This window comes from Leptopilina boulardi, unplaced genomic scaffold (assembly GCF_019393585.1).
Source record: "Leptopilina boulardi isolate dan_hultmark-lab unplaced genomic scaffold, ZJU_Lbou_2.1 LbouV2_122, whole genome shotgun sequence".
NCBI lineage: Eukaryota > Metazoa > Arthropoda > Insecta > Hymenoptera > Figitidae > Leptopilina > Leptopilina boulardi.
The window spans coordinates 1,201,905-1,214,700 of record NW_026137666.1 but is presented as its reverse complement, the minus strand read 5'-3'; the positions used below and the strand labels follow the sequence as shown (position 1 = coordinate 1,214,700).

The following is a 12,796-nucleotide window of genomic DNA, read 5'->3' as shown; positions in this document are numbered from 1 at the left end:
ACATGCCAGGCACTGGCCAGTTTCCCCTTTTAAAGGCATTCCCCAAAAATAGCATTACAGCCTGTCCAGTTACTGGCCAATATTACTGCCCAGTCCCTTTCTATTCACAAGGCAGATTGGCCAGGGCCTCTCTAACGCCTTTTGAAGATTTCCACACGGGAAATGCAGCTTATCAAAATATTTTTGTGTTGAGATTCCATATGTGACCGGGTCTGAGAAAATAGTGTTATCGACCAAAAAAAATTTGTTGCATTTGTTTAAACAAATTTAAAAAAAAATTTATTTCGAAAATGAAATTTTTAAATTTCATATTTTGACTTTTGCAAAACAAATTGTTTATAACAATAACACTGAAGTTCAAAAATTTATTTAACCATAAAAATCGTGTTCAGCATAAAAAAACAAATAAGGAACACTTATCTAGGTCCTTTAAAATATAAAATGTTTCAAGAAATCTATTTTAATTTCAAATGTTTAAACAATTGCGCTTTCTGTCAGAACTTATATTATTAATGAAGGAATTAGTTAATTAATTAATAATTATTAATTAAAAATTTTTTTTTAACTTTGACAATACTGGGGCACTAATGGCAGCCAATATTGGCCCAATAATGGCGTCCGATACTTGGCTGCCGACGTCTAGCCGCGCTTAAGAGCATTTGAACCTTCGTGACGTCACAAATCATGGCGCATGACACGCAAACTTCTCAGGTATGTGAAAAGCACAATTTTGAATATTTTTTAAAAAAACCTTTTGGAAAATGTTCAGAATAACATAGACTCTGTCTGTTATGTGCGGAAAATTCAAAATTTTGCGTTTAAAACGTTTTTTAAACAATGTTTAAGTTGGTTGTCACAAGTAAGGAAAAATACACGAATTGCTTATATGTAGGCCATTTTTGGAAAGACCAGGATAAAAATTGAAAAATTCTTATGTAATTTATCAAATATTTAAATTAATTTTATTATAAATAATAATTAAAATTGTTTATTACTAATTAAACAATAAATTGTTGTTGTTTATTTACTTTTGTCAAAAAGCACATATAAAAAATTGCTTTTTTATATGTGCTATCTGAAAAAAGTACATAAATAAAAAAAACAATAATTATTTATTTAAAAAATTGAAAATAATTGGATTTTCAACCTTTTGTACAACATTGAGATGAGTAATTTTAAAAATTCTAAAAAACATGCTATTTTATATTTTCTCCTTTGAAAAAAAGATAAAAAACAATAATTAATTATTTGAAAAATTGAAATACAATTTGAAATTTAATCTCTTTTTTTACAATATTGAGAATAGCAATTTAAAAAATTGTCAAAAAATTGCTTTTTTATATGTACTTTTTGAAAAATTTATATGAAAAACAATAATTATTTATTTAAAAAATTGAAGAATAATCTGCTTTTTAGCCATTATTTTTTACAACATTGAGATAAGTAATTTGAAATTTCTCCAAAAACTGTTTTTTTAAAAGTGCTATTTGAAAAATGCAATTTATATGTGTTTTTTTAATAAAAAAGAATAAGTATTGATTTAAAAAATTGAAAACTAATTCAATTTTTAAATATTACGTTTCACAATTTTTAAATTGGTATATTTCAAAATTAGGAAAAAACTGCATTTTTGTATGTTTTTTTTTTTTTTTTTTTTTTAAGTGAATAAACAACAACAATTTATTGTTTAATTAGTAATAAACAATTTTAATTATTATTATTATTTATAATAAAATTAATTTAAATATTTGATAAATTACATAAGAATTTTTCAATTTTTATCGTGGTCTTTCCAAAAATGGCCTACATATAAGCAATATTCGTGTATTTTTCCTTACTTGTGACAACCAACTTAAACATTGTTTAAAAAACGTTTTAAACGCAAAATTTTGAATTTTCCGCACATAACAGACAGAGTCTATGTTATTCTGAACATTTTCCAAAAGGTTTTTTTAAAAAATATTCAAAATTGTGCTTTTCACATACCTGAGAAGTTTGCGTGTCATGCGCCATGATTTGTGACGTCACGAAGGTTCAAATGCTCTTAACACCACAAAAGTCGGCGCAATATTGTTTTGGCCCAAAACTGAGCCAGTATTGGTTTTCGCACTTGGGATTAAACCTAAAGTAATGTGTCGTCGCGAAATAACTCCACAAACAATCGTCATACTGACATGTTATTATTTACTTGTCATATTTCTTAATAAGGGTTCCAAAAGTAAAAAAAATAAAGGTTTGAAATCTTTAACCAATATAATTTGAAATAAGTTTGTATATATTTTATTGTAATATATTATATGATTATTTATAGTTGAAGGAGCAGTGGGCAACGGAAACAATCGAGAAGAAAAGTTTTTTTTAAAAGCACACACTGACAACGTTGGCGAAGAACTTGGATCTAGGGATAACATCATGGACTCACAACAACAATTTTGCCTCAAATGGAACAGTTTCGGCAATAATTTAGCTACAGCATTTTCAAATCTTTTCAAAAGTGAAAGTCTTACAGATGTGACCCTTTTTTGTGAAGGTAAGCATGTTTCGTTTTACTTATAAAGTGACATTTCAAATATGGACGGCAGATTTTCATTAACCCATTAACACCCAAAATTTTGACTTTGAATTAAAGATAAGAATTCTGCCCCAATTTATAAGATATTTCAATGTCACGTAGTAATATTGGTTATTGAAGTTTTTTTGTAAACTTGGTTTTCATATAACTCAACCGCTATAATGTATAACTTTCGCACCGCCCTCTACATTAGTGTCCTTGTCTGTAAAGAATAAAACGATAATTAATATCCGCGCTCCCGCTCGCGTAATTAATCAACATAAAAGTCTTTAGTTGTCTTTACTAGTAGATTTTAAAGTCTATGTTTAAAAATTGGTCAAGTAATTACACTCGCTCACCTAAAGTGCTAGGTATTTAAATTAAATCCAATCGGTTTCAACATATTTTTCGTTTAATTTACTAGCGAAAATACGTATATGTGTACCAAGTTTCAAGTCATTAGCTTCAAAACTGTACAAGTTAAATAAGGTATAGACATGCTAAGGGCTGACACCTAGACTAGCTGAGACGACTTGCGATCGGCTAAACTCCAAAAATATTAATTTTTAAAAAAAAATTTTCTGTTAAAAGGTTAGTATTACAGCGGCAGTAGTCGTAATCAAAAGTTTTATTCCCGCATTTACTTTTCCGTACCTTAGTTTCTCCCTCTAAGTCTTATAATTTCAGACCAGACTGTACCCACTACTACAAATATACTCGTGTACGTATATTCGAATGAGTGAATATACGACAACGTCGCTTTCTGTTGCTTTGCTCTGACAAGTGTTGTGCGCTTGTTTTTGATTAAAAAACATACGATTTATTACATTTTTGTTATTCTTCAAATTCAAACTATTGTTTAATAATTTTATTACCTACTTTTTTCATGGAATTTTACAAATTCCTAAATATAACCTAAAAATAACTAAAAAAATTATCTTACAATTCTTCCTATTGGGATTGGCTAAACTTCAATACGCTATCTGCTATTTCCCTACTTCTGGCAACCATATTATCCTTTTTCGTCTTTCTTTAATTAACACGATAGACAGATAAATAAAAACCAAAATGTCTGATGAAGTAGGTAAACCCAGATAGCACAACTGTTTGCTGTAATTTTGCAGAAAGTTTTAAACTTTCTACATGGCAATTTATACAATTGTCTATTCTAAAAGTTGCACTGTTTTCGCTACAAAAATTTTTTTTCCATGTAATCTCATTTTTGCTGCAGTTCAAAATGAGTAGCATACGTCACTAATTTTGAGATCAGGTTTTTTCTGTGTTATTATTAGCACTATATTACACTATGTCAGATAATTTTATAATTTTTATAATGCTAAATTTCTCAAATGACGTAATAAAATACAAATTTTAACTTGTACCCTAGTAGAAATTTGTCCCAGTAATTATCGTGGCACTGGAAAGTTGCGCTAGAAGCTGTCTAGTAACTTAACACTGCAACTGCACGGAAAAAACAAACTAACTATTTTAGCACCAAACTGCTTTATCCTTTATTAGTATGCAATTTCGTTTATCTATTAGAGTATGAAATAATGCTTTTTTAGTTTAAAGTACTAAATAAGTATAATGGTTATACTCGTATAGTAATAGTGACGTACTATAAAAGCATAAAATTGATGCCCGCGAAGTACGACATATAGTCTACCTAAAATAGCAAGAGCTTCTTCCTTTTTGGTGTATAAATTCTTGCAACCTGCGTTTTGGCCACGCCTCCCTCCCTTTCCAACCATTGATATATCGATATAGGCCAAAACGCAGGTTGCAAGAATTTATACACCAAAAAGGAAGAAGCTCTTGCTATTTTAGGTAGACTATATGTCGTACTTCGCGAGCATCAATTTTATGCTTTTAAAGTACGTCACTATTACTATAAGAGTATAACCATTATACTTATTTAGTATGGACTTACTTTAAACTAAAAAAGCATTATTTCATACTTTAATAGGTAAACGAAATTGCATACTAATAAAGGATAAAGCAGTTTGGTGCTAAAATAGTTAGTTTGTTTTTTCCGTGTGGCTAATTACTCGAATGGAATGTCACGCTTTTTTCGTCTAGTTATTGTCTAGCCCAACTTGATAAATTCTGATCAACGGTCCGTTAGAAAAACTAGACAAATTATTTCTTTTAAATATTCTCAAAATTTGTCTAATATTAAGATTTAATGTAAGAAACTAATTATACAATAATAAATTATATAATTGACCGAATTCATTTCAAATCAGACAGGCTTGACTTGGTTGGAGCTGAAAATAATTTTCACCTTCAAAATGTTGTTCTTCAATGAATTTTAGACGACACGTATTTTTTTATTTTGCTGAAAAAAATTTTTTCTTTAAGTTATAAGAAGTTCAAATATATAAGTCGAGAACTTCATTTTTTTTAAAATGAAGAGAAAAAATCTTAAAAGTGATGTAACTTTTTGAGTAATTAAGATAATTCACTTTTTCCTTTTGTATCTGAAAGGACTTTTATTCTTCTTTCGAAATCCATTGGAAAATTTAAAAAATATTTAAAAATAACAAAATGGCGGCCATTTTACTAAAAAACTTTCATTTGAAATTACTCAAAAACCCCACCTTTTTTTTTGCTCAAAATTTTTTTGGGAATTGTGTTCATAGGGAGGAATATTGCCCACAAGAATTTAACTTGTGCCCGATTCTGGCACAAGAGAAAAAATTTTTTTTATATTTTTTAAAAGAAAAACATCATTTTTCTCAAAAAATACACTAGATATAAAAAAATGTCTCAGATAAAAGTTGTTCCTCGTTAAAAGACCTAAAAGACCTTTTCATATTTAAAAATAATAATAGTGACATTACAATACAAAAATTATATAAACATACCTTATTTTGCTTTTTAAAAAATAATAACTGATTCTTTAATTTCTTAATATTAATACTCGCTATTATTTTACTGAACACAAAAAATTAACAATTTTAACCTCTGTGACAGTAAAGATTATTAATAATTATTTGATTTCCACACAGCACATTAAATTTCCTGAATTTGTCCTGAATATTTCATTGAAAGATTCGAAATATTTCAATAAAAGGTCCATGAAATTTTGATGCAAACATGCGAAATGTCCGCCTATAAGAAATATTGCAGTTCCAGTTGTCCTGAATATTTCAGCGAAATGTTCAGGAAATGTGAGGATGAAAAATTACTGACATATTACGTTTTAATATTTGCGAAATAAAAAAATGAAATATTTTACAAATTTTTAAGTGAAATATTTTGAAAAAATTATTGATTAAGATTCTAGAAATGTGGAAAGGAAATATTTCTAAATTGTTAAAAATATATATTTCGGCAATATCATCCGGATATATTTGTGAAAAATAAAAAAAATGAATTACAGAAATAAATTGCGGTAGTGATTGTGAAAATATGTGACAAAATTAGTTAACCGATAGTAAACCTTTATAAAAGAAAAAAATTTTCGATAATAATGCCTTAAATTATAACTTACAAATGAATCTTAAATTTAACATATCTCAAAATGTCTTAAATCGATGTATGCCGTCTTTCCGGCGATCGGTTCATATGTACCTTTTGTCATTTGCAATTTTAGACAAATTAAATTTTAAACATTTGAAAACTCTGAAAAATAGAAATGTTATAAAATGACAATTCTGCGAATCAAATTTTTTGTTCAATAATAATTATGCAGTAAATTAAGAATTCAATTAAAAAGTTACGAATATTGAAAGTCCAGTCAAGTAAAATTTGTAACAAATTGACTTTTATAGTATATTCATGCGTACCTGAGCGGATATTTTTTAATTTAAGTATTCTATTTTTATACTTACTTTTCCTGTGTTGCATCTTACATGTAATAATTTCTTTATAATAAATAAATTGTCACTATTTAACTAAATACACAATTTTTGTCACATATTTTCACAATTAATACCTCAATTTATTTCTGTAATTCATTTTTTTTATTTTTCACAAATATATCCGGATGATATTGCCGAAATATGTATTTTTAACAATTTAGAAATATTTCCTTTCCACATTTCTAGAATCTTAATCAATAATCTTTTCAAAATATTTCACTTAAAAATTTGTAAAATATTTCATTTATTTATTTCGCAAATATTAAAAAATAATATGTCAGTAATTTTTCATCCTCACATTTCCTGAACATTTCGCTGAAATATTCAGGACAACTGGAACTGCAATATTTCTTATAGGCGGACATTTCATGTTTGCATCAGAATTTCATGGACCTTTCATTGAAATATTTCGAATCTTTCAATGAAATATTCAGGACAAATTCAGGAAATTTAATGTGCTGTGTGGGTTGTTGCTATGGAAAAAGACAAAAAAAGAACTCTTTCAAACAGATTTATGAAACTATGTTAAATGATATTTAAAAAGCAATAAATGTGAGCTTTTAATCCATGTTTTGCAAATATTGTTGAACAAACACAAGATGGACAAAAATGACAACAGACATTTTTTTAGGTCTTTTAACGAGGAACAACTTTTATCTGAGACATTTTTTTATATCTAGTGTATTTTTTGAGAAAAATGATGTTTTTCTTTTAAAAAATATTAAAAAAATTTTTTCTCTTGTGCCATAATCGGGCACAAGTTAAATTCTTGTGGGCAATATTCCTCCTATGAACACAATTCCCAAAAAAATTTTGAGCAAAAAAAAAGGTGGGGTTTTTGAATAATTTCAAATTAAAGTTTTTTAGTAAAATGGCCGCCATTTTGTTATTTTTAAATATTTTTTAAATTTTCCAATGGATTTCGAAAGAAGAATAAAAGTCCTTTCAGACACAAAAGGAAAAAGTGAATTATCTTAATTACTTAAAAAGTTACATCACTTTTAAGATTTTTTCTCTTCATTTTAAAAAAAACGAAGTTCTCGACTTATATATTTGAACTCCTTATAACTTAAAGAAAAAATTTTTTTCAGCAAAATAAAAAAATACGTGTCGTCTAAAATTCATTGAAGAACAACATTTTGAAGGTGAAAATTATTTTCAGCTCCAACCAAGTCAAGCCTGTCTGATTTGAAATGAATTCGGTCAATTACATTAATTTTTTTAAATTATAATCTAAATTATTTGAAGAAAATATAATGTATAGTAAATTGTTAAAAGCATAATATTTGTCAATACTGTTTAATTTTTAATTTTAAAAAAAAAATTTTACTTGTGTAAAAGGATCACAAATATTTTCTGGTACACTGAAACATCCACTTTTTGATTGCGCTGTAATGACGACTAAAACAAATATTTTTGTATTAGTAATTTATTATACAATTATTATTATCAACTTTTAAACACGAAGAGAACGCAATTTCAACAAAAAATCTCGGGGTTAACGGGGAGCGAACACGGGTCCGCTGGGCGCGAGGTACGCACGCTACGCAATCTGCTATACTAACGATATCCATCAAACGAAAAATATAGCAGATATATTTTAGTTCCGTGCTGTAGCTAGAAATTGCATGCTTTATATAAATATTTTTATTATTATCTGCCAAAATACATATTTTAGAATTTTAATTTTTTATAATTTACTGAAAAATAAATTTACACTTGAAATAACAATTTTAATCAGCACAAATTTCATTAAACCATTATTGTATTAAACAATAGATATTTTAAATTTTCTAAAAATTTAAATTTAATTTTTAATTTTTTACAACTTAATTTTAATATTTTATAATTTAAAATTTTTTTTAATTTAGCTATTAATCCACCTATTATTAAAATTATATATTTTATTTAAAAAGATTTTAAAAATTTAAGGCATAAAAACATTTTAATTTAAAAAAATAAAAAGAGAAATAAAATATAACCTATCTATGTAACAAGGCATATTTTTATTATTGCATTTTGACATTTTTTAAAAATAATTACTATTAAAATTATTATTTATTATTTTCTAAGTGAAAAACTCAACGAAAACAGTAATTTTTATTGTTTTTTAATATCAAAGGATAGAATTTATAGGTTAGTTTTTCTAAATTACACATTTTTTTCAATATCAATTGAGAATAAACTTTCTTAATAAAAAAATATATGATATATAAATGGAACAATAAATAAAATGCCAATAATAGATAATAGAATAGTTTAATTTATAAAAAAGAAAAACATACTAATATATTCAGAAAACATGTGAATATAGATTTTATTTATTTATTATATTAAAATAATAAATTATGTTAATTTATATTTACCTGAATTAATTAGAATTTTATTAATTAAGAAAATAATGAAATAATATAATAGTTTAATAATATAATAGAACACAGATTTCTAGCACTTTTTTGTCTAGTTATTAGACATGTACTGCAGCGCTGCTGCCACGAAAGAAGACGAAAGTATAATTTCTAGAGACACTAGTAGACAGTGCCATTCAAGCAACTGGACAAAAGTTGAATCTAGCCAATTTCAAGTTCAACTTGAATGTTTTCTAAGACTGTTGGTCAAGTAACTTTACAGTAATTGTCTAGTTTGTCTAGAATAAGCGTCCACGAGAAAAACTGGCCAGTTACTAGAGTATTTCTAGTGCTTCCATGACAAATTTCTACTAGGGTATTAATAATAAAATGACGTGGGAAGTATTTTTGTAAATCCTAGTTTCATATACATTCGTGTATAATATACCTACTTGTTTTTGAACATAATATATAATATTATATAATTATAATATTTTACAAACATGTAAAGAATGATATTAAGAACATATGGTATAAATTTCAAACAAATATATAGTATACTGATCAGCCGCTGTTTTACCTTAAATTACTTATGCTTTTGCCCTTAAAACAATTATTATTGAACTATAAAATACAAAGTAGGTTTCCCTACTTAAAATTCCCATATAAGATCTTACATGGGATTATACCCACATTAAATCTTACAAGAAATATCATATGAAATTCTAAAGATTTCCTTAAATATAATTTTACATAAATGTATTAATATAGGAAACATATGATTTCACGTGGATTTATATACAAGGAAAGAAATCTTGTAAGGATAGGGGAGAGTGGTGCAAAACGGGGTAGGCGGGTCAAACGGGGTACCCCCAGTTTTCTATGATAGGTATTTCTATTTGTGTCACCTATTACATATATCTTTTATATTACAACTAACATCATTTTAATTACATAACCAGTATATAAAAATTTATTTATTATATTTTATGCGACTTTTAAATTTTAGGTCAAAAGAAAATCGATTTTTTATCGAAAGTAAATCACTTATAAAACTTTTTGTGTCGATATATTCATTTCGGCAAGTATTATATCTTTTCCAGCATTTATTTAAGAGTAATTTTCATTAAAAGTAATTGTTAAATTATTAACAATAAGCTGAGAATTTTACATTTTGTTAAAAAATGCAGTGCGGGGCAAAACCGGGTACCAAACGGTGGGGCAATATCGGATATATTTAAATGCATTACACTATACATATTTAAATTTTATCTCAAAATAATCGACATGTATGTTTCGAAATCGATGTTTAACTTTCGATATATCATTTATTTACCATATCGATAAATAAACGATAAAAAATTAATAAAAATATGAAAAAATTCGTTTTAAAAGATTTAACTGCTGTTATTCATTATTAATATAATATATTTAGATTAAATTTATTGAATATTAATTACTTTCTATAATGTAAGTGATATATAATAATAGTTGAACAAAAAGTTAAAGAATATTCCATGATTTATATATTTTCTTGATGGTACCCGGTTTTGCCCCACCATCGGGGCAAAACGGGGTACTTTGAATTTTTTTGAAAAAGCTGGTTTAAATTGATCAAAAAAATTTTTTTCATGCAATCGACCTTATTTTCTTATTCTCTAATGTTCAAGGAAGAACTTTCAACGACATTTGAACTAATTTATTTGATTCTTTGTAAACCGAGAATTCCAAAAAGGTACCCCGTTTTGCCCCACTCTCCCCTATTTAATATTTTGACACTCATATTTAGTATATTAAGTTACAATCGCGGAAGATTTTGCAGATTTTGGGGTGGTAATAACTTTCGTTACTTTTTTTTTAAAATGTCTAAAACAAAAAATAATAAAGTTTAATATATTTAGAAACAAAAATTAGAATAGTTTTTGCGAAATTCATAATTGTATTATGAAAACTCCAAATGTTAAGTTCTAATACGCCCTGTAACAAGTATTAGAATAAAATATTTCATTTTCTGTATTTAAAATTCCGTTAACTGATATAATCATTTTACATTTTGATATAGTCGATAAGAAAGTGGATTGGTGTTAAATCCTTATATTTACATATAATACTAATAGAACCTTTTTCTTTCAAAAAATGATAGAAAAATATCAAAAATCACCGAAGTTTGACGAAGTTAAGCGAGTGATTCCGATCGGGTTTGACCGATCACTAACAAGTAGTCACGAAAAAAAAAATGTCAGAGAAAAGTCAGGGAATTTTTTTCTTTAAGCCTTGCTGGACATCCTAATTTTAAAATTATTTTTCAATATACTGCAATATGAATTAAAAATAATTTTAATTAATATTTAATAATAAAATACTTCATTTGTTTGCTCATAATTTTTATATAATTTTTATTTCTGCAATATAGACTAGAAAGAGTTTTGATAAAGAATTGTTTTAAATTATCTTAAGCGCTTGGATTGTCTGTTCCAACCGCAATGTATATTTCGCGTTGCATGGAGAAATTTATTAGATCCACCCTATTGTAAATTCCTGTATGAGATCCCGTATAAGATCACTTATGGTTTCTCATGAGATACTACTTGAGATCTTACGAGAATCCTATATGCAAAATCATGAGAAAAATCTCATGAGTGTCCATATAGAAATTCTATATGAGTTCTCATAAAGAATCCCACATGGGAATATGAAGTAGTTATTTTTTTAAAAAAATATGAGACATATTTTAGGTTTTAAACATAAAATATTTTTGCAATGAACTCAAAATTTTGTCCGATTTTGCGTATCTCTTACCGTTTTTGAGATATTCCCAAATTTTATTTTTCACATTTCGACCTTATATGCTCTCTAAATCTGAATCAGTCATATTTTACTGATTAGCAGTAGGAATCTACTAATTGCCATAGCGAGAATTGAGCAACTGATAAAATTAGTAGAAATTTACTAATTCAATTAGTGAAATATCAATTACTGATTGAATCAGTAATATAAATATATGGCGGCCGCCGCAAAATCTACTGATTTAATTGTTAATTTTAAAGGTTATGTTATTTTCAAATTACTGATTTACATTACTTATTTTCTATTGCTTGTATATTCACTAATAATATTAGTAAATTTCAAAAAATAACTAAAACTTCAGTTAAAATGAAAAGTACTGATTGAATAAGTAAAATTTCTACTGATTCAGATTTAGAGAGTGGGATCCTAAATGGAATCCTATATGGACACTGATGAGATTCTTCTTACGAGATGTCCTTATAAGATTTCGTATAGAATCTCATATAAGAAACCATAAGCGATCTTATAAAGGATCTCATATGGGAATTAACAGTAGGGAAATCTCCTCTCAACTCAAAGTAGATATTGCGGTTGGGACAGACGCACAGTGGTTTAACCACTTCACTGGAGTGGCGTTCCACGTTGTCTGTCCCACACTGGCGAAAACACCGAAATGGCGTTCCAATTTAAACTCAATTTTTTAAAAGTATACGTTAGTTTTAATTACCACAAATTAACATTTCTATACTTTAGACATCAGGGAACAAGAATATGACTATAGAAATTTGGTTGTTTGAATGTTTTTTTGGACCTTGAAATCAGCAATTTTTAATACTTTTCAACGAATGTTGTTCCACTTCTACTTAAGTACTTAAGTCATCACAAACTTTGACAATTTTTTGCGGGGAACGGTTATGATTTAGTGATGTTGTTTTTTAAAATAAAGGTACATCCTTGAACTTTCAAAACATATATTTAATTTTCAAAAAATTTCAAAATGGCGACCAATATGGCGCACCTAGTAAACAATGTTTTTTTAAATAGGGAAAACGGTGGGCATTCTACACTGCGCAATTTGGAGTCTAAAACAAAAACTCAAAATTTTTTGGAAAGATGACATTCTAAAAAATAGGTTATATCTATATAAAATAATTAAAAAATTAGGATAAAGTTCTGCACCCAATTCTAAACTGCACTCAAAAGTTAAACAAATGACAAAGTGGCGGTAAATTTTTTAAATCACT

The 12,796-nt window shown here is 26.9% G+C and overlaps 1 protein-coding gene across 4 annotated transcripts in view; it reads left to right on the top strand.

Annotated features, from left to right (window-relative positions):
* LOC127286739 (zinc finger protein chinmo) overlaps positions 1–12,796 on the top strand; it is a 104,906-nt gene that overhangs the window by 53,549 nt on the left and 38,561 nt on the right. For all 4 annotated transcript variants that reach the window (XM_051313312.1, XM_051313335.1, XM_051313321.1 and 1 more), the window contains exon 2: positions 2,312–2,530. In XM_051313312.1, coding sequence (XP_051169269.1) covers positions 2,312–2,530 — 219 coding nt within the window. The remainder of the gene's footprint in view (positions 1–2,311; positions 2,531–12,796) is intronic.